At 50.6% G+C, this 27,028-nt stretch overlaps 3 protein-coding genes across 3 annotated transcripts; 2 read left to right on the forward strand and 1 right to left on the reverse strand.

The window, feature by feature from the left end:
* Window positions 1-2,633: 2,633 nt before the first annotated feature.
* Window positions 2,634-17,427, forward strand: hid1a (HID1 domain containing a). The gene is made up of 19 exons (XM_056609844.1): window positions 2,634-2,806; window positions 3,456-3,605; window positions 4,765-4,935; window positions 5,354-5,470; window positions 6,981-7,087; window positions 9,048-9,164; window positions 9,774-9,981; window positions 10,430-10,486; window positions 10,581-10,721; window positions 10,951-11,041; window positions 11,505-11,656; window positions 12,059-12,137; window positions 12,972-13,136; window positions 13,833-14,060; window positions 14,598-14,749; window positions 15,265-15,354; window positions 15,722-15,813; window positions 16,125-16,283; window positions 16,441-17,427. Exons 1-19 carry the CDS (start codon window positions 2,741-2,743, stop codon window positions 16,502-16,504), a joined length of 2,406 nt encoding a protein of 801 aa, XP_056465819.1. The 5' UTR covers window positions 2,634-2,740; the 3' UTR covers window positions 16,505-17,427.
* A 360-nt stretch (window positions 17,428-17,787) lies between these two features.
* On the reverse strand, window positions 17,788-22,090 carry LOC130405063 (proton channel OTOP2-like). The gene is made up of 7 exons (XM_056610027.1): window positions 21,910-22,090; window positions 21,397-21,764; window positions 21,134-21,270; window positions 20,811-20,869; window positions 20,558-20,676; window positions 18,594-19,375; window positions 17,788-18,148 (listed from the first exon to the last, which is right to left on the reverse strand). The coding sequence occupies exons 1-7, from the start codon at window positions 21,984-21,986 to the stop codon at window positions 17,978-17,980; spliced, it is 1,713 nt and encodes a 570-aa protein (XP_056466002.1). The 5' UTR covers window positions 21,987-22,090; the 3' UTR covers window positions 17,788-17,977.
* A 509-nt stretch (window positions 22,091-22,599) lies between these two features.
* amn (amnion associated transmembrane protein) lies at window positions 22,600-24,039 on the forward strand. Its single transcript, XM_056610333.1, has one exon. The coding sequence runs from the start codon at window positions 22,600-22,602 to the stop codon at window positions 24,037-24,039; it is 1,440 nt and encodes a 479-aa protein (XP_056466308.1).
* Window positions 24,040-27,028: the final 2,989 nt, after the last annotated feature.

Below are 27,028 nucleotides of genomic sequence, written 5' to 3' on the forward strand. Positions count from 1 at the left end.
AGAGACAGAGAGACACACAGAGAGAGAGACACAGAGACACACAGAGACACAGAGAGAGAGAGAGACACAGAGAGACACACAGAGAGAGACACAGAGACAGAGAGAGAGAGAGACAGAGAGACACACAGAGAGAGACAGAGAGAGAGACACAGAGACAGAGACAGAGAGAGAGAGAGAGAGAGAGAGAGAGAGAGAGAGAGAGAGAGAGAGAGAGAGAGAGAGAGAGAGAGAGAGAGAGAGAGAGAGAGACACACAGAGAGAGACAGAGAGACAGAGCGAGAGACACACAGAGAGAGACAGAGCGACAGAGAGAGAGAGAGACAGAGAGAGAGAGAGACACAGAGAGAGACAGAGACAGAGACAGAGAGAGAGAGAGAGAGAGAGAGAGAGAGAGAGAGAGAGAGAGAGAGAGAGACAGAGAGACACACAGAGAGACACACACAGAGACACACAGAGACAGAGAGAGACAGAGGGACACAGAGAGACACACAGAGAGAGACAGAGACACAGAGAGACACACAGAGAGAGACAGAGACACAGAGAGAGAGAGACAGTGAGAGAGACAGAGAGACACACAGAGAGAGCGAGAGAGAGAGAGAGAGACAGAGAGAGAGACAGAGAGAGAGACAGAGAGACAGAGAGAGAGAGACAGTGAGAGAGACAGAGAGACACACAGAGAGAGCGAGAGAGAGAGAGAGAGACAGAGAGAGACAGAGAGAAAGAGAGAAAGAGAAGAGAGACTCGTTAGGAACCCGGAGGCCAGAGCAACAGACAGTTAAGATGATCCTCTATTTAAATAACTTAGATGAAGAGAAACATACCACACACATATTTGAAGCAATCCTCCAACTGAATAATAGAAATAAGGCAAGGCTAACCAGTATGGCATTTTCTCTGCATAGCCTCCCCCCAAACCCCTGTTAGGCACTTATTGTTTGTTGTACGTCCTGGCACTTAAAAATAGTACTGTACTCATTGTGTAGCATCTTATTCTAGCTATCTTTGTTGTACACAGGGAATGGGTCTACCTAGACATCGTTAGTGTTTGGCACTTGGTACTATGAACATCCTTCCTGTACAGAGCGATATATTGTTGTTTCTCTTTCTTCTGACAAATGTACTTATTGTAAGTCGCTTGGGATAAAAGCGCTAAACTACCTCAATGTTAATGTGAATTATTAATAACGAATCCGATAATGTGTTGTACAGATATAAGCACGTGTGCTGCTCATGTCCCAGACAGGCCCGTGGTATATTCACCTCCTTCTCGCAGGCGTCGCGCCCCGGCTCTGGGGAGAGCGGATGGGTCCGGCTCTGCCTCTTGGCCTGCGGCACCTGCTGACCATTCTGCTCGTCCCCGCCGCTGTGCTGCCGCTTCCTGTCAGAGAAACAAACCCAGAACGTAAACACACGGCACAACAAATCAAGCACACAAAAGGAGGATCCGATGTCGCACAATGGAGTCCCGGTTGGTCTAATGAGGGAGCATCTGTCAAAGCACTAGGTGTAGCGGGTATAAACATTAGTGTATGCTTACTACGTCATACAGCTGACGTCATTAGTCTGACAACCAACGTCAGCCGTAAACCAAACGAAGAGGGTTTCTGCTTTAAGACAATAAGGGTTCAGGAAACACACGCCAAAGCACTCACCTGCTTTCAGTCAACATAGGAAGACGTGAAGAAGCATCGACCTGGGGCGGTCTGTGGGGCTGAGAGTGAGGGCGTGAGGGTGAAAGAGGGGGGTGAGAGGCTCCGAGCCGGCGGCCTGCGGTGAGCGGCTAGCGGGCTAAACTCTGTCTGTCCCCGCGGTACCGTGAGGGGGTTTACCGGTCATGGCGAGAGAGGGGAGAACCGGGCTGAGGGGTAATCTACACAGAGAAACTAACGGCTAGCAGGGCAGACGAGGACCGAGAGGTTAAATAAGAGCCGAGGACAGAGTTGGGAGAACAGTGGGGCTCCGGGTACACGCTAGCTAGCTGCTAGCTGCTAGCTCCGGTTCAGCTGACGTCTTTGTCATAAATGCATCTTGAAGTCAGATGTTGTAATTGCCGATTTGTTTGGTGGATAAGCTAAGGTCAAAAGCAACAGGGTGAAAACCGGTATCCCATGGGCAGGGTTCAATAGAAGAAACACTAAAATAGCAGCTATCTGTTTTTAACTCTGACCACTAACGGCGGACGGTGTGTTTACATGGCTCTGCGCATGTGCGGCGTACGTCAGCCCACACACACACACACAACCACACACACACACACACACACACACACACACACACACGATTACAATGTAGCAACGATTCTTTGATCCAATCCTTTCGGGGAATTACATAAAACAATGTAATAAATAAAAAAATATTTATTGTCCCCATGTGGTGACACCGTGCATTTTTCGTGTTAAACATTGATCAAATCTGCGGTCAAAATCGGTGTTACCCTCTCACACAAAGACATTTAACATTTATTAGAAATATAAATGTAGAGCTGTTTCAATCATGATGCTTGATTACTCATTAATAAACACATGAAGGGTGAATCGTGTGGGCCCCTTATAATAATCAGTGATCATACAGTAACGAGCTGACATGTACACTAACCCCGGAAGAGGGGGATTGTAGTTCTCCGGCCGACCAACCAGTGGCGTGGAAACGCCTCCGCGGTGGGTGACTCAAGCGAAGGAAGGAGGTGAGATTAACGACAGTCCACCGCCGGCCGTCGCTCCATAATAAAGAACACATCAAGATGGGAAGCACCGACTCCAAATTAAACTTCAGGAAAGCCGTGATCCAGCTGACAACCAAAACACAGGTACTGCATTTTTCATTTAACCAGAATTAAGGAGACAATATCAGTGACTGCACGCGGGTTATTTCTAGAGTACACGGATGACACGCTCGGTGATGATTTAATTAATTTAGCAGATTGCATGTTGTTGTGGCGTTTCTCTTTGGCTACAGATGCACGGTTTCCTCAAAATAAACGCGGATTTCAGATCAAGCCAATAAGGGAATTCGACCGTATGTCGATATATGTTCTCTGCAATGATTCAATCGTCACAAGGAGGCATGTTCAAATAATTATATAAATAAACCATCAGAAGTAGATATGGTTTTCATAGGGGCTGTTTATTGGTGAGACTGTGATGGCGCAGCTTAACCCATCTCCTGGTGACGTAGATCTCCACAAAACAGCACCACGCTTCCAGCTGCTGCAGGTGGATGGGCTGAGATTGCCTGGGCAGATCATGTTTCCCGTTGTCTGGTTACCAGAACGGGGCTGTGTTTACCTTGCAATTAGCCTCTGGCTCTGACTCAGTACACCAATCAAACTGAACGTCACGACGAGGGGGCAGAAGGGAAACCGTTCATCAAAAAATAGCATTGTTTTGTGCTCTTAAGGCTGTATCAGTTCTCTAGCAGCTGGTGTCAATGCACTATGATATGAATGTGTTTTACAGCCCGTGGAAGCCACAGACGATGCCTTCTGGGACCAGTTCTGGGCTGACACCAGCACAACGGTGCAGGATGTTTTCGCCCTGGTGCCAGCGGCCGAGATAAGGGCTGTGAGAGAGGAGTCGCCCTCCAACCTCGCCACTCTGTGCTATAAGGTACACACACTCAGTGCTGTAGCACAGCGATAGGAGGGCTTTACAACATGGGTTCCAGGAGACCGCTATGAGAGACATCGTTTTGAACGGCCTCCTTCCCTGGTTCTTAATAATAACGCTTATAATGCAATACAAGATCACATGTCTGGAAAGGTTTCTCTCAGCGAATCAGTGCCTAGCTGGGCTGGCCTCCTCCCCTCACTCCTCTTCCTGTCCGCGCTGAAGGCTGTTTCCTTTAGAAGCCTCAGTCAGAAACATAAACACAATCCGATAAGCACAGTAAGTAAGTTAGTACGATGTATTTATAGAGCGCCTTTTGAAACAAGAGATACAAGGTGATGAACAATGACGGCAGTGAAGAACATGAAATGGTATAGAACGTTAAAAATAGAAGTTAGAGACCGTGAGTGACCGGTCTCTTGGAGGAGTCAGGAAAAACAGGAATGATTTTTTCCCCCAGATCTTGAAAGGATAATACATATTTGATGTTGTTGATATTGATTTTAGTTGAAGGATGGAGGCATGCACTTCCTCAAATCAAAGTTAATGTGTTAGTAAAAAAAGACTCAATTCGGGCTAAAAGCCCGAATTGATCAATTGGTTAAATACACATAGTCCCACAACATTAATGTATTTTACAATAAAAAAAGAGGCATTTATCCATCTCGCCCTCCCTCTTCCTGGATGCATGTGTGTTTGTGTATCTGTAAGCAAATTAGTGTGCAGGTGTATGAATGTGCAAATTAGTGTGTTTGTGCGTGTGCAGGTGTGCGTGAATGAGTGAGTGTGCAGGTGTATGAATTTGTGTTTGTGCATGCAGGTATGTGATGAGTGTTTACCTCTCACATACTGTACATCTGACTCCTACTGCGCTCTCCGTCTTCCCTCCTCCTCCTCATCTCCCCCCTCCACCCATCCCCCCTCAACCCGTCCCTCTTCCACCTCTCCCCTCCATCCGTTTCTCCTCCTTCTTCTTCTTCTCCTCCTCCTCCTCCTCCTCCTCCTCCTCGCTCCTCCTCCTCCTCTCCTCCTCCTCCTCCTCCTCCACCCATCCCCCCTCCTCCACCCATCCCCCCTCCTCCTCCTCCTCCTCCTCCTCCTCCTCCTCCTCCTCCTCCTCCTCTCCTCCTCCTCCTCCTCGCTCCTCCTCCTCCTCCAGGCGGTGGAGAAGTTGGTGCAGGGCGCGGGGTCCGGCTGCCCCTCGGAGAAGGAGAAGCAGACGGTGCTGAACTGCTCCCGGATCCTCACCCGCATCCTGCCCTACATCTTCGAGGACCAGGACTGGAGGGGCTTCTTCTGGTCGACCGTCCCGGGGGCCGGGCGGGCCGGGGTGAGGGATGAGGCAATGAATGAATGAATGAATGAATGAATGAATGAATGAATGATCGGGATGGTCGGGATGTCATTAAGCTCAACATATTATCTTGGGCTTAATTGACAGGTTATCAAGTGAGAACCCTTGCTGCCTGTCTCCTAACCTCAACCCTTCCTCCTCCTCTTTCTCCTCCACCACGTCTCCTCCTCTTCCTCCTCCTCCTCATCCCCTCCTCCTCCTCCTCCCTCTCCTCCTCCTCCTTATCCCTTCTCCTCCTCCCCCTCCCCCTCCCTCTCCTCCTCCTCCCCCTCCTTCCTCTCCTCCCTCTCCTCCTCCTCCTCCCCCTCCTTCCTCTCCTCCTCCTCCTCCTCCTCCCTCTCCTCCTCCTCCTCCTCATCCCTTCCTCCTCCGCCGGGTCTCCCCCTCCGGGCAGACGGAGGACATGGAGGATGACGACAGCGCCCGTCCGCTGGCTGAGTCCCTCCTCCTGGCCGTGGCCGACCTGCTCTTCTGCCCGGACTTCACCGTCCACAGCCACAAGAGGAGCCCTGTGAGTGCACGAGGGACCCCCCAGACCAGACCCCCGTGAGGGGGCCCCCCAAACCAGACTCCCAAGACCAGACCCCCCAAACCAGTCCCCCCAAACCAGTCCCCCCATGGCCGACCCCCCAAACAAGACCCCCTCAAACCAGACCCCCCAAACCAGACCCCTCATACCAGACCCCCCAAACAAGACCCCCCAAACCGGACCCCTCAAACCAGACCCCCCAAACCAGACCCCTCAAACCAGAACCCCAAACAAGACCCCCCAAACCGGACCCCTCAAACCAGACCCCCCATGATGGAGCCACATAGAGCGATTGCCCACAGTGCTACCATGTTCCTTTGTGTTTCAACTTCGTTTGGTATCTCTTCTGGGTTGTCATGGTAACTGCTGTTGGTTTTTCTGTAGGGTTCACTTGCATTTGCTACCTCAGAGATGGCATGGAAGGAAAATCGACTGAGTTCACGTATTTCAAATCGTAATATTATTCACCTCTCTTAAGGCATGACAGTAAGATAACATTTAAATGCAATTACCGGCTACTCTACATCCAAATCCAATTCAAATCATCATATAATTCAACTTTATATATTTAATATCATATTAAACATAATATAATTAACATAATTCCTGGCTACTTTACATCCAAATCCAATCATAATCGTATCCGACTTTGTCAGTAGAACCAAATCTGTACTGATGTCAGGCTCGATATCTTTAGCGCCGTAAGAGACTGATCAGATCCCGAGGGCCTTTTCACGTTGTTGCCTTAGAGCTAAAGTCAAGGTTACTTCCTTCACTAACCTGTCCTCCCGGTCGGTCTGAAGACGAAGTGAGGAACACTAGTGAGTTCACTGACCAGGAAGTCTCCTCTTACTCATCGACGAGCAGGAATGTTGCGGGCATGTCGGATGACTGGAATGACGGATGGCCTTGCCTGGAAAGCCACCATCGTCGTTGTTGTGTAACTCTGGGGATTACAACAATGATTATATTTTTAGTTTTCATTTCCGATTTAAATAAACACAATTTCCTAACAATGTTTTGGACGGTTTAGAACGCGTCTGAACAAGTAAATGGACTGCATTTATATTTCGCTTTTCTAAACAGTATCCACTCAAAGCTGTTTTCAATACTGCCTAACGTGCACCGATTCATACACACAAGGCGACAGCCAGCTCGTCAGGAGCAGTCAGGGTGAGGCGTCTCGCTCAGTGACACCTCCACACTAGAAAGGAGCCAGGGATCGAACTGGCAACCTTCCAATTACCGTCCAACCCGCTCTACCTCCTGAGCCACATGCCGCCCAACTGGCCTCCAGTGTCTGAGGTGTTCGCTTGTCAGCCAAAAGGTTCCGTGTTCGATCCCCAATGTCCCAAGCCTACTTACTTTAAGCGTCTGTAAACACATAACCCTTTAACCCTGCTCCTGTATCATAATTCACTGTTCGTCGCGCCGAAGAAAAGTGTGAACCAGAAAAGTGTCTGACTGAGTCCCTGTGGACCCCCCCACCCAGGAGTCGGTGGAGGACATGCAGTCCATTGACAGCTGTGAATACATCTGGGAGGCCGGGGTGGGCTTCGCCCAGTCCCCCCCCCTCAACTACATCCACGACCTGAACAGGTGAGCCGTCTCCCGCCCACCTCATGTCCGACACGCCTCAGTCACACGCCGGCGGTTTCCTTCCCACTCTCGCTATGCAGAGCGCTTTAAGTGCCTTCGGAAAGCACCTCATGAATGTCATGAACTATAATTAGGTGAGTGCTGCATGCAGCGCTCAACTGTCGTTCTTCATAAGCTTTATTCTTTCTTTCTTTCTTTCTTTCTTTCTTTCTTTCTTTCTTTCTTTCTTTCTTTCTTTCTTTCTTTCTTTCTTTCTTTCTTTCTTTCTTTCTTTCTTTCTTTCTTTCTTTCTTTCTTTCTTTCTCATTCTCTACAAACTTTGGGACCTATCTGAAATTGCGCGCTTCTTTTCTTTTCCGATTTTTAAGATATTCTACTTTTAAAATACTATATATTTTTTAAACATGGGAGTCAATGGGAGGACGGCGGAGCTTGTATCTGTATCTTCAATAATATCCGAAATTTTGATATCATTTAAACTTTATTCAGAATCACAGTTTTAGTTTCATACCGGCTTCGTTTTCAGTTCTCATTGATTTACGTTGACGCTGGAGCTGAGGACGTTCAGCAGTGTTGCCAGATTGGACTGTTATTCCTGCCAGATTGGGCTACTTTTGGAGGACGTTCAGCAGTGTTGCCAGATTGGACTGTTTTTCCCGCTCTATTGGGCTACTTTTAATCACGCACCGGCTCGCTATTCTCTTAAAGACACACGCACACACACACACACACACACACACACACACACACACACACACACACACACACACACACACACACACACACACACACACACACACACACACACACACACACACACACACACTTTGGTTCAAATCCCTTCACTTGATTTAAGCCATTTAACGTTTCTTTATGTCTTAATCTATGTGGCTTTATTCAAAAATATTTTCAACCTCACTTTGCACTGCAGGAAATGCATTTTCTAGTTAGCCCTGATCTGTTTTTAATGTTTTCCACGATGAGGTTAAAGACCTATACAGTGTTTAGAGTGGAGAATCAGGTTATATTCCATTATTATTATGTTCTGTTGGTGCTCACCTCTATTATGCAAGTCGTTCCCTGCCTCCATAATGCGATCTCTTTAAAGGTCCGAACCCCACAGAGTGAGAGTTAGAATCTCTGACTTGATTATGCTGGGGGGGAATTATGCTTATCTCAAAAGAGAGTGCTGCTGAATACTGGATATCAGCGCGTCTGTGATCCAGTGCCAAAGGTAATCACCGACTGATTACAACCGTTTACAGGGGACTGATAACAGGTCGGCAAGTGTAGCAGTTATAAGCGAAGACGGATAAGGATTTGTTTGTTTAAATATAACAGATTCGGCTCAGCCAACACAAATATTTGGGCGACGGGTCAGGGATGGACGGTTGCCACGCAACACTCGCATTGTCCTGCACGCTAGCTTGCTTGGTTTAGCCTCAGGCCAGCTTCTGTGTACCGTCTACATTTATCTGTAAGTACCCATCTATTGTACGGCCAGCGAGATCAGAGTCACTTTTGGGTTCGCTGCTCTGTCGGCCAGTCCGATTCCGATGAGTGAACAGCGCACCATCGTCAGCGGAACTAACGGTTACTAGAGACGCAGAGTGAAACGTGTCCAGTTAAAAGTCCCAGTGCTGTCATACCCTACGTCAGCACTCATGGAATGCCTCTTGTCCAATCAAATGACTCGATCGGAACTCACTGTGGTATAACGCGTTTTCTTTTTGGGAACTTTCTTTTTTAAGTTGGAATGTTTCTGAATAAACGGGAAACAGCCGTGGGACAGAGAAGTGTCCTTTATTTCAGAATGAGTCTTCCATACTTCAGTAAGACGTCCCTTCTTACTCCCAGGCAGAGGATGTAGGGGGAGAAAGAGTGAGTCTCTCACTCCGCTACCCTCCATGTTGTTGTTGTTTACCAACCCTGTGACCCCCCCCCCCCCCCCACCCCCCAGAACGGAGCTGCTGCGCCTACTGCTGACGTGCTTCTCCGAGGCCATGTACCTGCCCCCCGCCTCTGACCACAGCGTGCTCAACCCCTGGGTAACCTTCTTCTGCTCCACCGAGAACAGGTCAACACACTCACACTCTCACTCACTTACTCTAACACTCACACGCACTCACTGAAATACTCAAGACACTCAATCTCTCAGTTAGCGACTTACTCCCTCTCACACTCACTCACGCACTCACTCCAACTTACTCTAACACTCAACCCCACACTCACTCTCATACTCACTCACTTTCACACTCACTTGCATACTCACACACATTCATCTGCATACTCACTCACTAACTTACTTACTTACTTACACTCACTCACTCTGACCCTCATTCACACACTCACCTGCATACTCATTCCATCACATACTCACTTTCACACTCACTCATTCGATCACTTACATACTCAGGCCGAATCCCATTTCTACTCCTTACCCCCCCCCTTGTTTTGTAGGGGTAAGGGGTAAGGGGAAGGGGTAAGGAGTAGGAATGGGATTGGGCCTAAGGCCCAATCCCATTTCTACCCCGTACCCCTTCAAAACAAGGGGGAGGGGTAAGGGGTAGAAATGGGATTGGGCCTCACTCTCACACTCATTCACTCTCACGCTCACTCCCTCTCAAACTCGCTCACTCTTATTACCTCCCACCCCCACTTCCACCCCCCCCCGGTGCCTCCACAGACACGCCCTGCCGCTGTTCACCTCGCTGCTCAACGTGGTGTTCGCCTACGACCCGGTGGGCTACGGGATCCCCTACAACCACCTCATGTTCTCCGACTACCGGGAGCAGCTGGTGGAGCAGGCGGTGCAGACGCTCATCGTCACGCTGGAGCACGAGGGCGGAGCCACCCGCCGCCCCGCCTCCCCGTCCAGCCTCGAGGAGCAGGAGGTGAGGCCCGCCACCGGGGGGCGCCAGAGAGACTATGGGCCGCCACCTGGGGCCGCCACCGGGGGGCGCCACCGGGGGGCGCCAGAGGGACAGAAAACGCACAATGGCGCTTTTCTTTCGTGTGTTCTTATTACATTTATACCTCCCCCACACATCCCCCTTACGCACGTATTGTATGCTGTGCCTCTTTGCACTTAAAAATAGTACTTAGCATCGTTTAGCATTTTACCCTAGCTATCTTTCTTGTATACAGGGAATGGGTTAACCTAGTGATTGTTTGTGCTTGGCACTTGGTTCTATGAACATCCTTACTGAACCGACAGCGATATATATCGTTGTTTCTCTATCTTCTGACAAATGTACTACTGTAAGTCGCTTTGGATAAAAGCGTCTCCTGAATGCCCTCAATGTAAATGTAAATGTATATCTCTGCTCTCTCTTTTCGCAGTCTACCGGCCCTGATAACCTGTTTGTGAACTATCTGTCAAGAATTCACCGGGAAGAGGTACAAAGCCTTTCTTTCCTACTCATTGCGGTAAAGGGTATTTCCTTACCGTCTCAGCCAAGTCATTCGTCTATCCTGGGTTCTCTGTGTGCAGGACTACGACTTCATACTGAAGGGCCTGGCCCGCCTGCTCACCAACCCGCTGACCCAGACCTACCTGCCCAACTCCACCAAGAAGATCCAGTTCCACCAGGAGCTCCTGGTGCTCTTCTGGAAGCTCTGCGACTTCAATAAGGTGTGGGGGGGGGGGGAGTCTGGACAACCACGCCGTAGGAAGAATCTGAAAAGAGAAGTTAAGAGTTAAATAGTTAACTAGTAGTTAGCTAGTTAGGGGTTAAGAGTTCTGATTCGATGTTAAGAGTTCTGATTCTCTGAAGTGAAGTGTTCTGATTGGCTGAGAACCAAAGCAGCGGCAGTGTTTTGTTTGGAGTTTGGACTCAGCGGGATGTGTTTGGGTTCTGCAGAAGTTCCTGTTCTTCGTGCTGAAGAGCAGCGACGTGCTGGACGTTCTGGTTCCCATCCTGTTCTACCTGAACGACGCCCGGGCCGACCAGTGTGAGTCTGACGGAACCCGCCGGAAGTCCAGTGTTTTAGTCAGAGAAGGATCCATTGTGTATATCTGACCATGTACAATCACGCCTCTTCCCCCCGTCACATAAAGCCTAAATTTGATATTAGTCGTTTTTTTACTTCTATTTTGTTCTGTGCACTAAAACACACGCAACAGTCACTTGACACAAGATCAAAATATAAAAAAAACGTAGAACAAATAAATCTATGACTAATAAAATGTAATAATACAAATCCCCCCCCCCCCAAAAAAAAGGAAAGCATAAACCGACTTTTTACCGTTTTACCGTGATTTAAGTTACGGTAAGTTAAGTTATCCTTTATTTGTCCCTTTGGGGGAAATTCTCCTTCTGCTTTTGACCGATCCGGAAGCCGGACCTACCTTTTGTGCTCTACCTGTTTGTGCTCTACCTGTTTGTGTTCTACCTGTTTGTGTGTGTGTGTGCAGCCCGCGTGGGACTAATGCACATCGGCGTCTTCATCCTGCTGCTGCTGAGCGGCGAGAGGAACTTCGGGGTCCGCCTGAACAAGCCGTACTCCGTCCACGTGCCCATGGACATCCCCGTGTTCACCGGGACCCACGCCGACCTGCTCATTGTGGTGAGGTTCCCCGGGGCGCTCTGGTCTTCGAGGGGACGTTCTCTCATGAGGGGAAAGAGTGTCGACGTGTGGGCGGCACGTGGCTCTGGAGGTAGAGCGGGTTGGCTGGTAACCTGAAGGTCGTTGGTTCGATCCCCGGCTCCTCCTAGCTGAGTGTCGAGGTGTCCTTGAGCAAGGCACCTCACCCTGACTGTTAGCTCCCGACGAGCTGGCTTTCGCCCTGCGTGGCTGTCTCCGCCGTCGGTGTGTGGATGTGTGAGTGAATGGGTGAATGTTGGGCAATATTGTGTAGCGCTTTGAGTGGCCGCTGGTTAGAAAAAGCACGGTATCAATGCAGTCCATTTATCATTCACCATATAGGATTCGTTATAACTAGTTTATACTTGTTTATGTTATATTCAGGTGTTCCACAAGATCATCACGAGCGGACACCAGCGGCTGCAGCCTCTGTACGACTGTCTGCTCACCATCATCGTGAACGGTGAGTGACTCACTTCCGCGGGTGATTCAAACACAGAAGATACAGGACCTCGCCTCCTCCGTCGCTGTGAGGCGCCCCGGAGAACGAGGAGGTGGGCTCCGTCCGTAGCTTCTCACCGCGATGGAGATGAGTCCGGGGAGGAGGATGGTGGGGTGGCTCGGGCAGTGGAGTCCCAGAAGAAGGTGTCTGGGTTAGGGTTAGACCTCTAGTCCTCTGGTCCTCTAGAGCAGGATGCTTCACTCCTACCTCCTACCTCCAACATTAAAACATGATGACTCTGCCAAATGAACGAAGAGCAGTAATGACCACGCTACCATCTTGCTTGACTGAAGCACACTTGGCTCACCACTATAACACTTTATAACTTGACTGAAGCACACTTAGCTCACCACTATAACACTTTATAACTTGACTGAAGCACACTTAGCTCACCACTATAACACTTTATAACTTGACTGAAGCACACTTAGCTCACCACTATAACACTTTATAACTTGCCACTCTATACCAGTCGACATCTGGATAAACACGTCTGGTTACTTTTTACATTTATTTAGTTTTGCATTTAGGTCTCTGCTCTCTTACTTTGTATTATATTATTATTATATATATTTTGTTATTTAAGTCTCAGCTTTCCTACTTGTGTTTCTCATATACTTTTACTTTCGCTTATATTGCACTGTTGGAGCAGCCCAAGACTAAATAATTTCATGGCCAGCGACTGCTCTGTAATTGTTGTCCATATGACAATAAAACCATCTAGAGTCTCGAATCTTGAAGCACACAGTAAGCCCATAATGCACTAGTCCGACAGGGTGTGCTTCTCTGCTGCAGTGTCTCCCTACCTGAAGAGTCTCTCCATGGTGGCCGCCAACAAACTCCTCCACCTCCTCGAAGCCTTCTCCACCTCCTGGTTCCTATTCTCGGCCTCCCAGAACCACCACCTGGTCTTCTTCCTGCTGGAGGCCTTCAACAACATCATCCAGTACCAGTTTGATGGTGAGGAGACCCTTAACAACATCATCCAGTACCAGAGACCTTTAACCGTATCATCCAGTACCAGTTTGATGGTGAGAAACCAGAGACCTTTAACAACATCATCCAGTACCAGTTTGATGGTGAGAAACCAGAGACCTATAACAACATCATCCAGTACCAGGGACCTATAACAACATTATACAGTACCAGTTTGATGGTGAGGACTCAGGATTCTTTCTGAGGAAGCCTGTGCCTTGGGGATCGCGTCGCCATGAAGCCTTCATTAGTCCCAGGAGGAACTCTCTGGTGTTGTCAAGGCAGCAGCTGGAAATAGAAACTGTGCAAGTCAAGGCACAATGACAATAAGAACCAAAGAGATGTATTCATGTACCTCTGGGGACTGAGTTCCTGGCTGTAGGGAGGCCAGGAGGGTAATGGAACAAAACATAGAATCAAATAAGCTCTGTATGGAGATCTAGAGTTGTTCCGATACCGATACCAGTATCGGAAAATCATCCGATACTGCCTAAAATGCTGTATCGGGTATCGGCGTTACAATGCTAGATGCTGTATCGGTTTATACGCGGTATCGGCCGATACTCAAGTTCAGGGACCGGAATCGGTATTTGGAAGGAAGAAAATGGTATCGGACCATCCCACTGACCAAAACAAATGTACCATCTCTTTTTGTTTTCCTCTGTTCGTACCTCTTCCCAGGAAACTGCAACCTGGTGTACGCCATCATCCGCAAGAGGAACCTCTTCCACCAGCTGGCCAACCTGCCGTCAGACGCCTCCTCCATCCAGAAGGCCCTGCAGAGGAAGAAGAAGAGCCCCGACGTCATCTCCAGGACCAGCTCTCAGGAGACCATCTCCATGGAGGGCTCGCGGCCGGCCGTGCCTGCCGAGCCAGGGACCCTGAAGGCCAGCCTGGTGGCCATACCCGGTACGGGGTCTCCGTCACCCCCCGTGGGGCGTTAAGTGTACTGCAGGCACACTTTTGAATAGGCATTTGACACGAGGTGAAACATTAGAGCACCAACATGGGTGGGGGAAGACAATAACAACAAAAACAAAGAACTGATCAATAGAAGAATACATTGAAAAAAATACGTGAAAAAAAGATACAGGTTTTTGACAGATTTTATTTGGACCTATTCTTGGCATGTTCATTGTACGCTTTTGAATGTTTCATTAACTATTTAGTCATTCAGAAGGCGCTTATATCTGAAGAAGAAGGAGCCATTGGCCGTGAGACATCTTGACCGAGGGTGCCTACTCGTAGACTACGGACATTTGGGATTGAACCCAGAACTTTTCCACTCAGTCAAACAACAAACCCAACATTTTTTTTACGGCACCGTTTTGAAAAAGGGGGGAAAACTATTTGAATGTCGACATCGTGTCTAAATAAACGGTGGTAGAAGGTATCAATGGCCTAATCAATGTTTTCTGCTGACCTCGCGGTTTGTTTTGTTTCAAGGCATCGAAAAACTCACGGAAAAGTCCCAGGTGTCAGAGGACGGGACGATGGTGTCGATACCAAAGATGGACTCGCCCCAGAAACCTCTGGCAGACCAGAGCACCGTCACGGGCACCAGCGACACGGAGTCCAACTCGGGGAGAGACACGGAGGTGAGAGCGCAAGGGTGTGTGTGAAGAAAGTTAGGATGTGTGTGAAGGAACTTTTGAGCAGGGGATTGTTTAGTAATGTTGCCGAATTTTTGCTCGGTACTGCAGTGATTACATTTGTTTATCATAGCATCATCAAGTAAAATACACCAATAACGTAAAATGTTCAACCAATGGATTACCAAAGGTCATCCAATGCAGCTCACTAGCGATGCCTTATTCAGACTATAATCCAGTGTGTTCCTTACCGGCCTGTATCTCCCATGAGACACATGCCGGGGCGGCATGTGTCTCAGGAGGTAGAGAGGGTTGGCTGGTAACCGGGAGGTTGCTAGTTCGATCCCTGGCCCCTCCTAGCGGAGTGTCGAGGTGTCCCTGAGCGAGGAGCCTCTGGCCACTGGTTAGAAAGCGCTGTATAAATGCAGTCCGTTCACCGTTCACCTGGCTGTGTTGTCTTGCTATAGCTTGAGACCGCCGCCTTTGACGACAAATCTCTTTCCGCCCTCGCCCCACGCCAGGATGTCTTCTACACCGAGGCGGAGATGGAGAGGAGGCCTACGTCCAGCGCGTCCTCCACCTCGTCCTACTGGGCTCCGAGTCCAGAATGGGTCAGAAACCAGTTGGTCTTCATCTTCAGTCTATCTGCATTGATCCATGGGGTTGATCATTCCACAGATCAATGCGTGCTCAATTCACTAATCGGTGGATTGGCCGCGTATTGATCAATCCACTATGACACTTGATAGTGGATTGATCCGTGGATACTGTGGATTGATCACAAGTATTGATCAATGCACACGGGGCTCGATAGTGGATTGATCTGGATTGATCTGTGGATCGATCAATACTCGTGATCAATCCACAGATCAACATGCGAGTCGCGTGTCGACCGTCCAGTATCGAGCCCCGGTTAGGGTTAGAGGGTCACGGCGTTGTGATGGGGGTGTGACCGTCTGCCCTCGTCTCCCCCTCCAGGTGCTCTCCTGGAGGAGCAAGCTCCCTCTGCAGACCATCATGAGGCTGCTCCAGGTACTGGTCCCCCAGGTGGAGAAGATCTGCATCGACAAGTACGTAACCACGGAGACCTCCCCGATTCAACACTGTTCCGATGAACCTCCCCCATCCAATAATGTTCCGATACATCTCCATCCAATAATATTCCGGTACATCTCCATCCAATAATATTCCGATACATCTCCATCCAATAATATTCCGATACATCTCCATCCAATAATGCCAAAACACCTCCATCACTCAACCCTGCAACATGCTAACCCAGCAAGAACGTCCAAGAAGAAACAAAGTTCGACCAATCAAACGTCCCGTTGTCTGCAGCCCCGCCCTCCTCCTGATCTCTCTCCTCCCCTCCTCCCCCCAGGGGTCTGACGGACGAGTCGGAGATCCTGAAGTTCCTCCAGCACGGCACCCTGGTGGGCCTGCTGCCCGTGCCCCATCCCATCCTGATCAGGAAGTACCAGGCCAACGCCGGCACCGCCATGTGGTTCCGCACCTACATGTGGGGGGTGGTGTACCTGAGGTGGGTGAAGCCCCCTGCTGGGGACAGATGGGATTGAACTGCATTCAGGGCGTTGAGCAGACCCTTTTCCCCAAAGTCACTTACAATAAGTCAGTCCATCTGTGTTGGTCTACCAATATCTCCATGTTTATTGATCTGTCATTTTTTCCTCCTGCAGAAACGTGGACCCGCCCATCTGGTACGACACCGACGTCCGACTGTTTGAGATCCAGAGGATGTAGACCGTGTCCGTCTGTCTGTGATCCAGGCTGTGGAAGTCTTTCCATCTGTCGGAGATGAAGCGGACCCTTGACCCTCATGTCAATCATTGGGACGATTCGGCGCCTGGGGTCGTGTTTGTTTGGCATATTGCTGCTTCTCTTGTCATTCTCACTGTTTAGCGTTGCCTCCCAGTCCTCCTCATCCTCCTCCTCCTCTTCCTCACGCTGAGACACTGCAGCCTGGGTCGAAGCATGCAGAAGGATTTTTTTTAGGGTGGGAGTCAGGAGGGACTTTTGCAAAGGATGGCGCTACGATTGATTAAGCTTTTTTTTTTACAATATTGTTTCGATATCGTTCTCGAGTGGAGCAAAGAAATGCTAAACGTTTTGAGTGACGGGGTGTCAATCATGCAGCTCGTTGGCCCTGAACATACGCTAAACATCGTTATCGTGTTCCGTTTGTCCAGCGTGTTTGCCATGGTTTAAAGTGTACTTGCACTCATCTTCTGTGAATAGTTGTAGTATATGAAACGAGGCAACAGGACTTTTAAGAGATACATATTTAAGAATGACGTTATATGGATGTAATCATGTTGATGACTTTTTGTCTTACATTCTGTTTCTATATATTGTGTTAATGTTTAAAGTATTTTTCCTTATTCAGAAGGTTGTTTATTTGGACCATATTGCTATCTATATATTGTGTTGGATGGGAAATATCATGGTTGTCAATACATTAAAGACAATGCATAGTACCATTCTCATTTACATGAATTGTTTGCAAATGTATGGTGAATCTCAATTAGAAAATTCCCATCATCAATAATGCATCTTGTCCAGTAGAGGGCGACAGTGATACACTATCATCTCACTGCAATTTTGGGCTGGTTGCGCTACCGAACAATCGTTCACCATTCAGCAATAGAGAGGATATATTCGATTTCAAGATTTATAAATTCGTATGTATCAGTAAATCCAGCTATAATTTGGAGTGTATTTAACATTCGACACCACCACACAATATCTAAAAGGTTAATGAAATAAACACGATTGCAAATAGAACCAATGAGATTCACCAACTAAAAATACCTTTAGAAGACGTAGTGAGAATGTAAGAGATCTGCGAATCTTGTTCCCCACAGCGCAGGTACCCTACAGGCCCAGCTGGGGAACAATCTGGCATCTTTGCTAGAACTTGTTATAAGGGTCAGTTAAACATGGCCTTGCATGGGGCAGATATAAACTCACAAACAGCCCCGTGCAGTTACTATTGCAATCATGCCACAAATAAAGTCTGCTTGTAAATCTTCCCTGTAAACACTTAGACGATAAATTAAAGCAACACAACCAGGTGGGAATAATGTGGGCAAAGCAAACAAAATAAAACTGAAACACTTAACTCCGATCATTTATTTTACACAAACTTATTTACAATAGAAGGGACATTAAAAAGAAGACATACAAGCCGTTAAAACGTTTACAGTCGCACCTGAGTCAAACGATGAGGTACACCTCGAACAGGCTGGCCACCGAGTGCATGCGGTAGAAGATCCCAAAGGGCAGTCCGATGTTCACAATGGCTGCCCACATGGTGAAGCCGTAGAAATGGATCTCGACGGTCTGGTCGAACTGGGGCCGCGCCCCGAACGCAGGCATGATCCAGAGCTGTCAGGGGCACAGGACAGACAGTGTCAGTACCCACTCGATACAGGTTGGCCAAGTATGCTGCAACAAATGCAAGGGATTTGACTGTGGCTTTAGAAAAACGCATTCAGACGGAAACAAGGTAAACGCACTGCGTTTATACAGCGCTTTTCTAACCAGTGGCGTCTCAAAGCGCTTTAAAATATTGTATAAAATCATTCATGCACGTATTCACACACTGACGGCGTTGTCAGCCACCCAGGGCGACAGCCAGCTTGGCGGGAGCAGTCAGGGTGAGACGTCAGGCTCAGGGACACCTCGACACTCGGCTAGGAGTAGCCGTGGATCGAACTAGCAACCTTCCGGTTACCAGTCGACCCACTCTACCTCCTGAGCCACTTGCCGCCTCCCAGAGGAGCACACATCGTACCGGACATACGTCACAGACCCGCGTGTAGCCACTTACGATGATGTTGGCCAGCAGCACAAAGACACAGATCTCCTTCAGCAGGCGCCGCTTCCAGTTGATGCCGTGTCGGCAGGCAGCCAGGGAGAAGCTCCGTTTCCGGCGCTTCCTGACGGGGCTCAGGGCCGTCCCGTTGGCCCCCATTCCCGGGGCGCGGCTCTCCTGGTAGGGCTCCCGGTGGAGCCCCGCGATGACGAAGAGGTTCTGCATGCCCAGCTGCACCACCGTCAGCACGGCCCAGGCCAGGTTCAGGCTGTTGACGTGGCCCTCGGCGCCCTCGGCCGCCAGCGCCACCACGCTGAAGTAGCTGATGACCAGCTGGCCCATGGAGGCCCCCACCAGCAGCCCCACGTCCAGCCCGCGGGTGGGGTTGTCCTCCCTCACGTGGGGCCTCTGGTCCAGGCAGAAGAGCAGGCAGCCCGCCGCCGTGCAGACGGACATCAGGCTCACGATGACGATGTTGGTGATGAAGTGGATCAGCAGCGCCGTGTTCTTCTGCTCCTCCTCCACCACCTGCATCTCGTACACGATGAAGGTGGCCAGGCCGGTCAGCACCAGCAGGATCCCCGCCACGGGCCCCACGCTCACGTCCTTCACCCGGAACTTGGGCCGCTGGTGGGCGTGCTCCTCGGCCAGCCGGCCCACGTTCTTCCACATGACGTAGGCCATGGCGGAGGCGAAGAGGCTGTACTCTATGTTGAAGGGGTACAGGTAGTAGTACGCCTCCTTGAAGACGCCGCACGAGGTGAAGCTGCACTTGCACTTGTGGTCGCCGAAGCTGGCTGCAGTGTGAGGAGGAGAGAGCGTTGGGTTCTGGTTGAGGGTCGTTCCATTGACTGATACTAAATCTTGTATCTCTTTCAATGTGTTAACTGCAATGGTTAAACATCTAAATCTGATGCTTGCAGTGTCTTTAGACCCCACACTACAGCAAGAGCTGGGAACCGGGGCCGCATCTGTGGGGGGGTGGCGTGCCCCCCCGCCCCGCCCTGCCGGCGGCCCCTCCGGCCGGCGGGGCACTGCTGTGACGTGTGCGGCGCCCTGCTCTCCGTCCGCTTCGCCCCCGGGTTCAGCCTGCTGTCCTACCGCCGGCGGGTGCGGCGGCTGTTCCTGGAGCGGCCCGAGTACACCGCCGTGCGGCTCGCCATGTCCCGGGTCCCCGGGGCCCCGCCCCTGACGGGGCTGCTGCTGGGGGGCGCGGCCGCCGACGACCGCATCCAGGTGGTGGTCCTGGACGAGAGCTGGAGCTCGAGCCTCTACGGAGGCTGATGGGAGGAGCTACAGGGTGGAGCAACCTCTAGAGGCTGATGGGAGGAGCTACAGGGTGGAGCTACCTCGGTGGAGGCTGGTAGAGGCTACCTCTGTAGAGGCTTGTGGGTGGAGCTACCTCTGTGGAGGCTGGTGGGTGGAGCTACCTCTGTAGAGGCTTGTGGGTGGAGCTACCTCGTGGAGGCTTGTGGTTGGAGCTACCTCGTGGAGGCTGGTGGGTGGAGCTACCTCGGTGGAGGCTGGTAGAGGCTACCTCTGTGAAGGCTGGTGGGTGGAGCTACCTCTGTGAAGGCTGGTGGGTGGAGCTACCTCGTGGAGGCTGGTGGGTGGAGCTACCTCGTGGAGGCTGGTGGGTGGAGCTACCTCGTGGAGGCTGATGGGTGGAGCTACCTCTGTAGAGGCTGATGGGTGGAGCTACCTCTGTCGAGGCTGATGGGTGGAGCTACCTCTGTCGAAGCTGATGGGTGGAGCTACCTCTGTCGAGGCTGATGGGTGGAGCTACCTCTGTAGAGGCTGATGGGTGGAGCTACCTCTGTCGAGGCTGATGGGTGGAGCTACCTCTGTCGAGGCTGATGGGTGGAGCTACCTCTGTAGAGGCTGATGGGTGGAGCTACCTCTGTAGAGGCTTGTGGGTGGAGCTACCTCGGTGGATGCTTGTGGGTGGAGCTACCTCGGTGGAGGCTGATGGAGGCTACCTCGTTGGATGCTGCGCACCGTCAGGTTCTCGGGGGCGTCCGTGTGGTGGTTGTACTCCTCCACCACCGCCGACATCCACAGAACCAGGTTGCAGGAGAGGGTCACCGTGAGGCCGCAGCTGGGGGGGGGGGGGGGCCCTCCATCAATACATCTGGGAGCCAAACATGGGGGCCCTGCGCTCTGTGTGAACAGGCGTTGCTATGGAGTCATGGGTGGGGGGGGGGGTCCTACATGTATGGGTGCCGTGGTTACCGAGTGAGGTCCTTGTGCAGCTGCACACAGTCTTTGGCGTGGATCCACAAGAAGTACGTCTGGAGAAAGGAGCATTTAACACAAAAACAGTTCCAAGGAGTTATTGATGATGCACTGAAGTGACTGCTTGTCACAATTCAATTCACTTCACTTTATTCATCCCCGAGGGGGCAATTTAAGGGGGCGCAGGAAAGTAGCTTAATAAGAGACAAAATCAAGAAACACAAGCAGCACACACACACTGCATAATCAACAAACAGACACACACACACAAACAAGCAACACAAAACTAAAAAGTACCCACTTTAACAAAAAGTACCCACCTGGAAGAATATGAAGACAGCCTGTATGCAGGGGAAAGCCACCTTCACCGGAGAGTCGCAGTGCAGGCGGCCGGAGTAGTTGGCGATCATGAACATGTCCATGATGAGGCTGAGCAGACCGAAGAGCACCAGACCCACTGCGAAGACAACGTCTCAAACCCCATTCATTTTGGCGTGTCGCGGTGACTGGATGCCTGGACTCTCCTTATGGTTAACCGGCCAGCACCCCATCACCGATTAAAAAAGTTTTGGGGTGCGCTCACCTCTCAGCCACAGAGGCCCTGCGTGGCTGTCCTTGGACGAAACAGCTCTCCTGGTGAAGATCGTGTAGAACAGCATCCAGAGTATGGTCAGGCTGAGGAGGACGATGAGGAAGATCTGCCGGTGCACGGGGGTGACGGCGGCGCCGTTGACGGCGCTGCAGCTGATCAGAGCAGCGCCCAGGATGAGGATGTTGACGCACAGGATGACAGACAGCGTCCAGCCGCCCCCGTGCCCCGCTGCGGGGGCGGCTCCCACTGCCGCCGGGCCGGGAGTTGGAGCGGGCCCCGGGGGAATGGTATCGATCTGATCGACCGTCTCAGTGCTGGACGGATGGGATTCCGATACCCGTTCATCCCGGCGGGTCTTTCTGCAAAACAATAAACCAATGCGTTCACTTGTTCATCCGTCGACGGGAACGTTTTTGCATGTTCTAAGGGGAGAAGATGGGACTATATATAGGCCTAGTGTTGAGGCCAATGGGGCTATAATACATTCCAAGTCGTAGTCATTACCGAGAGAAAAGTCTGGTGCACGTCCGCATCATCTCTAGAGTCACATTCCTCACGTCCATTTGGGCTAAAGTCGTCATTTGGATAAAGTTGTTATTTCGGGTGGGTGGGTGAATAATGTTGTTCCGCACACGGCATCGACCCAGGCTGTCCGCAGGCCTGCAGGTGCGATCAGATGACCTCGTTAACTGATCGCACCTGCGCAGCCTGACGCGTTTTTGACGCATACCGTGTCAGTAAAGACGTTGAACATGTTGCTCTGATAACAAAATCCGAGCTGCGGTTGGAAAAACAGTTTATGAACCAAATGCTACCTATCACATTAACATTTTCATTTTGGGCATTTAGCAGACGCTTATATCCAAAGCGACTTACAATTTGTGCATTTGTTATTTTGCCAAGCACTATATAGCAATCACTAGGTTGACCCATTCCCCATAGAAAACAAAGATAGCTATGATAAGACGCTACACAATGCTAAGTAGCCTACTATTTTCAAGTGCACCTTTGTAACACATTTGTTTCCCCCCAATTAAAAAGTTAATCATTAACGTTTAACGACGCCTCAAATCACACTATTTCCCACTGCTCATCAGTTTTACTTTAGGCTGTGACGTGCCGTGCGTTCACATGACACAAGTCACAAGGTTTGAACACAAAGGTCACGTTAACGTTCGGTCAGACATCGCCAACATGCTCCCCAGACCGGACGTCTTCCTCCTCGTCCTCTGCCTCTTCGGCGCCACGCAGGCGCTGTACAAGCAGTGGATCCCCGACACCAACTACGAGAACCGCAGCAACTGGAACACGGGGGTGGTCCCGTGCGGCCGCGACCGGGTGGCGTTCCCCGCCCCGGGGAGTGTGTACGTGGAGACGGCCCACTCGGTCCAGGAGATGATCCTGCCCCCCGACGGCGAGCTGCTCCTCCACGCAGGGGCCGGCTTCTACGTCGGGGGGGCCGAGGAGCCGGGGTGTGGGGCGGGCGCGGAGGCCACCTTCAGGGACTCGGACGCCCTGCGGTGGTTCGACCCCGCCCTGTGGCGCGCCGCCCTGACCCCGGACGACCTGGAGACGGGGCGCCTCGGCGTCTTCTCGGTCCACGAGGAGAGCGTCCCGTGCGAGGGGGACGACGTGGTCTTCAGGGCCGCCACCTCCTTCAGGGTGGACACCTCGTCCAGCGGCGGCGTCGTCACGGTGAGGAGCGTCTCCGTCCTGGGGCAGACGTTCAGCCGCCAGGCGGACCTCGCCCGCTACCTGGGCTCCGCCTCCGGCCGCGCCCAGTTCCACGGCGGCTCGGCGCTCGCCGTGGAGCCGTCGGGCTGCGCCGACCCCGCCGGCTGCGTGTGCGACAACTCGGCCAACCGGGGCCGCATCTGTGGGGGGGTGGCGTGCCCCCCCGCCCCGCCCTGCCGGCGGCCCCTCCGGCCGGCGGGGCACTGCTGTGACGTGTGCGGCGCCCTGCTCTCCGTCCGCTTCGCCCCCGGGTTCAGCCTGCTGTCCTACCGCCGGCGGGTGCGGCGGCTGTTCCTGGAGCGGCCCGAGTACGCCGCCGTGCGGCTCGCCATGTCCCGGGTCCCCGGGGCCCCGCCCCTGACGGGGCTGCTGCTGGGGGGCGCGGCCGCCGACGACCGCATCCAGGTGGTGGTCCTGGACGGGGGGGCCGGCCTGCTGGCCGAGGCGCTGGCCCGGGACCTCCTGGCCGACGTCGACGCCCACGGCGCCGAACTCGGGATCCTAGGGGCGGAGGTCGGGGTGTCCTCCGGGAACGGCGGCGGCGCGGCGGGGGGCCTGGCGGGGGCCCTAGTCGGGGCCTTCTTTGGGGTCCTGCTTCTGGTTCTGGTCGGCGTGGGCGGGGTCGTCCTCAGGAGGAGGGGCTGGAGGCCCCCCAGCGTCGCCATGCCGACCATGCCTTCCATGCCCGCCATGCCGTGGTCCCGCCGTGCGACCGTCGACGAGGCCCTTGGGGGGCCCATGGACGCTGGCTTTGAGAACCCCATGTTCGACACGCCCGGACTGATGCCCGCCGTACCGGGTATCTATGGGGCGGAGATGACCCCCATCTCCATGACGACGCCGGGGGTGTACTTCGTCAACCCGGATTATGAAGATCACGAAACCGATATAACTGTTTGAGGCTAGGCTTAATGAAACTGGTTTAACTGTTTGAGACCTGGCTTAATGAAACTGGTTTAACTGTTTTAGACCTGGCTTAATGAAACTGGTTTAACTGTTTGAGACCTGGCTTAATGAAACTGGTTTAACTGTTTTAAGACCTGGCTTAATGAAACTGGTTTAACTGTTTGGGCCTTGGCTTAATGAAACTGGCTTAACGTTTTGCGACCTGGCTTAATGAAACTGGTTAACTCTTTGAGACCTGGCTTAATGAAACTGATTTAACTGTTGGAGACGTCACTAAATGAAACTGATTTAATAGTTTGGGACCTTCTCAATCCAGGGGAAGATTTTTTCCCTGTTGGTTTCTGTCCAATACATGTGATTGAGACACAAAATCTGCAATGGTGAAAAAGTAAATAATCTCTGCAGCATTACATTGAAACATAAATAATCTATATTCTATATATTGATTACAATGTGTCTCATTATTAATATGTTCACTATATCTACATTGTTTTTTTTGCCTCTGAAATGTATCACATATAATACCTATAGGCCTACAAAGGGAGAAATTCAATGCAATACAAACATTTACAAACCTGTGTTGGCATTTACTCTGCATAAGTCAAAGCGACAGTGGCTTGCAGAGTGACCGTAGCCAAGATCCTGTTCAAGTTAAGGCACACACTTTGAATTACTTTTCTAATTCTAATGGGGTCCAAATAGTCGCATATTCAAAACGAGGGCCAGTAATACCATAACAAGATGGTAGTTTGTCTACAAACACACAGGGACCTTATATGGGTGCTGTGGCGAACTGGGACGTTTTGAGACCCTTTTAACATAATAATACGAAACAAATGATGAAAATCAAGTGACAACTGACATCCACTTATGCCGCTTTTCCACCCCACATGTAGCTCGACTCGACACGACACAACTCGACACGACTCGACACGGTAGCAGCGCGGGTCCTTTTCCACCGCAAATAGTACCTCCGGGACGTGGGCGGGGTCGGCTGCGCGAAAGGGCCGTGACGTATTTTTTATACGCGACGCAAACAACACCTACGTAAACCACACATGGACCGAACCCACATAACAACAATGGAGTACATCGATGCGATGGTATTCGTGTTCGTATTATTAGCTGGCATGTTGAAGAAGTGGAATATGTTGGCTGCGGCGCTGCTATGGCTGTTACCAGCATGGTTGCCATGTCGCTCTCGTGACTTCGTCACACTCTCTGGCCAATCAGTGGCCGGCCGTCTGCCGACGTCACCATTTAGTATCGGCTCAGCCGCTTGGAACCTAGAGCGAGGCGGTACTAGAAAAAGCAGCCACTTGAGGTACTAGATCGCGGTGGAAACGCAAAAAAGGCGAGCTGAGTCGAGTCAAGTCGAGTCGTGTCGAGCTGGTACCATGCAGTGGAAAAGCGGCATTAGATTACCCTGCATTTGAATGCAATAAAATGCAGCACGTAGGATTTTCCTCAAACGTAAGCTGGAAAGCTGGAAAATGTTTCATTAAAAGATATTGCTGTGGAATAATGGTGTTGTGTGAACAATATCTGAGATGTTGCAATTATTAAGCCAGGTTATTGGTATGAATGACCACATAGAGGCTGTGGAGGCTGGGTAAACAACGATGACCAAACAGAATGAGCTGATTATCCAGAAGCTCAGCTCAAAAGCTGCACGTACACATAATAATTGGTGAATGTTATGATGTAAACGGAATAGGCTCAAATGTTTCTATTTTGGATCAAACAATGGAGATTAGCTTGAAATGTATTGCACATATAGCAAACCGAGAAATCCAGTTTTCTGTCTGGAGGTCCAAGGAGAATTAAGTAATTAAAGTACTTTAAAATGGGATACACGCACGCAAAATAACCAGGATGTTTTCATCTTTGGGGTAATTGTGTTTCAGCTATTTAGATTGTTTTGGGAAAAATGCAATTTTACATGCATTTATTTGATCACTTAAGTATCATTGTTATGGTGAGTTACGATGATGATGTTAACGATGATGATGATGAGGATGTTCTGAATATTTTGTACATCCACTCTTGCCTATCTCTGGGAATTCATGATCTTGTGACTTGTCTAGCAGGTCCATGCGGTTGATACACAGTTAAACTCTGACTAATCCCGTAACAGGCAGATACATAAACATGCATAACTGGAAACTAACCATTTCGTCCGCACAGACTCATCCATGTCGGAAATCTCCCGATCAAATAATAATGGGTTAGTTCACGTTGTGTCAGCATTCTTCGGAACAAGCCATAATGTTTTTAGTAAAACTCTTGAAAGTGAGAAAATACCACATCCTGTATACACTGTCAACAAACCACTTAAAACTTGTTTACTTGACAACCACCCTCAAGAGGACGTCAAATCTCACAGAATGTTCAGGCACTGGGTTCCAGCCACACCGAGTACAATGTGATCCTCACTAAGTATGATGCAGCATCCATCCTTACCCTCAAAGTACAAGTAACAATACTTGTTAATCCCAATGCTATTAATCCCATTTAAATTCTCTGTATTTAACCCATGACCCTATGACAGGAGCAAGGAGAGAGGAGAGAGGGGAGAGGGGTCAGGAGAGAGGAGAGGAGAGGAGAGAGGGGTGAGAGGAGGAGAGAGGAAAGAGGAGAGAGGGGTCAGGAGAGAGGAGAGGGGAGAGGAGTCAGGATCGAGGAGCAAGGAGAGAGGAGAAGGAGAGATGAGGGAGGAGGGAGGAGAGGGAGAAAATTGCAATCACGCAATCATACCCAAGAAAACAGGTAAGGTGTGGTAAATGAGTTATACCCAAGAGAACAGGTAAGGTGGGGTAAATCAGTTAGAACCAAGAGAACAGGTAAGGTGGGGTAAATGCCCAATATGAGAAACACGAAGTTCTCTGAACACGTAGACACCTGCACATCAAGCCAAGTTGTTCGGAAAAATGGAAAGAATTGCTGACGCAGTTTTATGAAGTGATGATTCTTTCCTTTAACC

The sequence above is a fragment of the Gadus chalcogrammus genome, chromosome 2 (assembly GCF_026213295.1).
Source record: "Gadus chalcogrammus isolate NIFS_2021 chromosome 2, NIFS_Gcha_1.0, whole genome shotgun sequence".
Taxonomy (NCBI): domain Eukaryota; kingdom Metazoa; phylum Chordata; class Actinopteri; order Gadiformes; family Gadidae; genus Gadus; species Gadus chalcogrammus.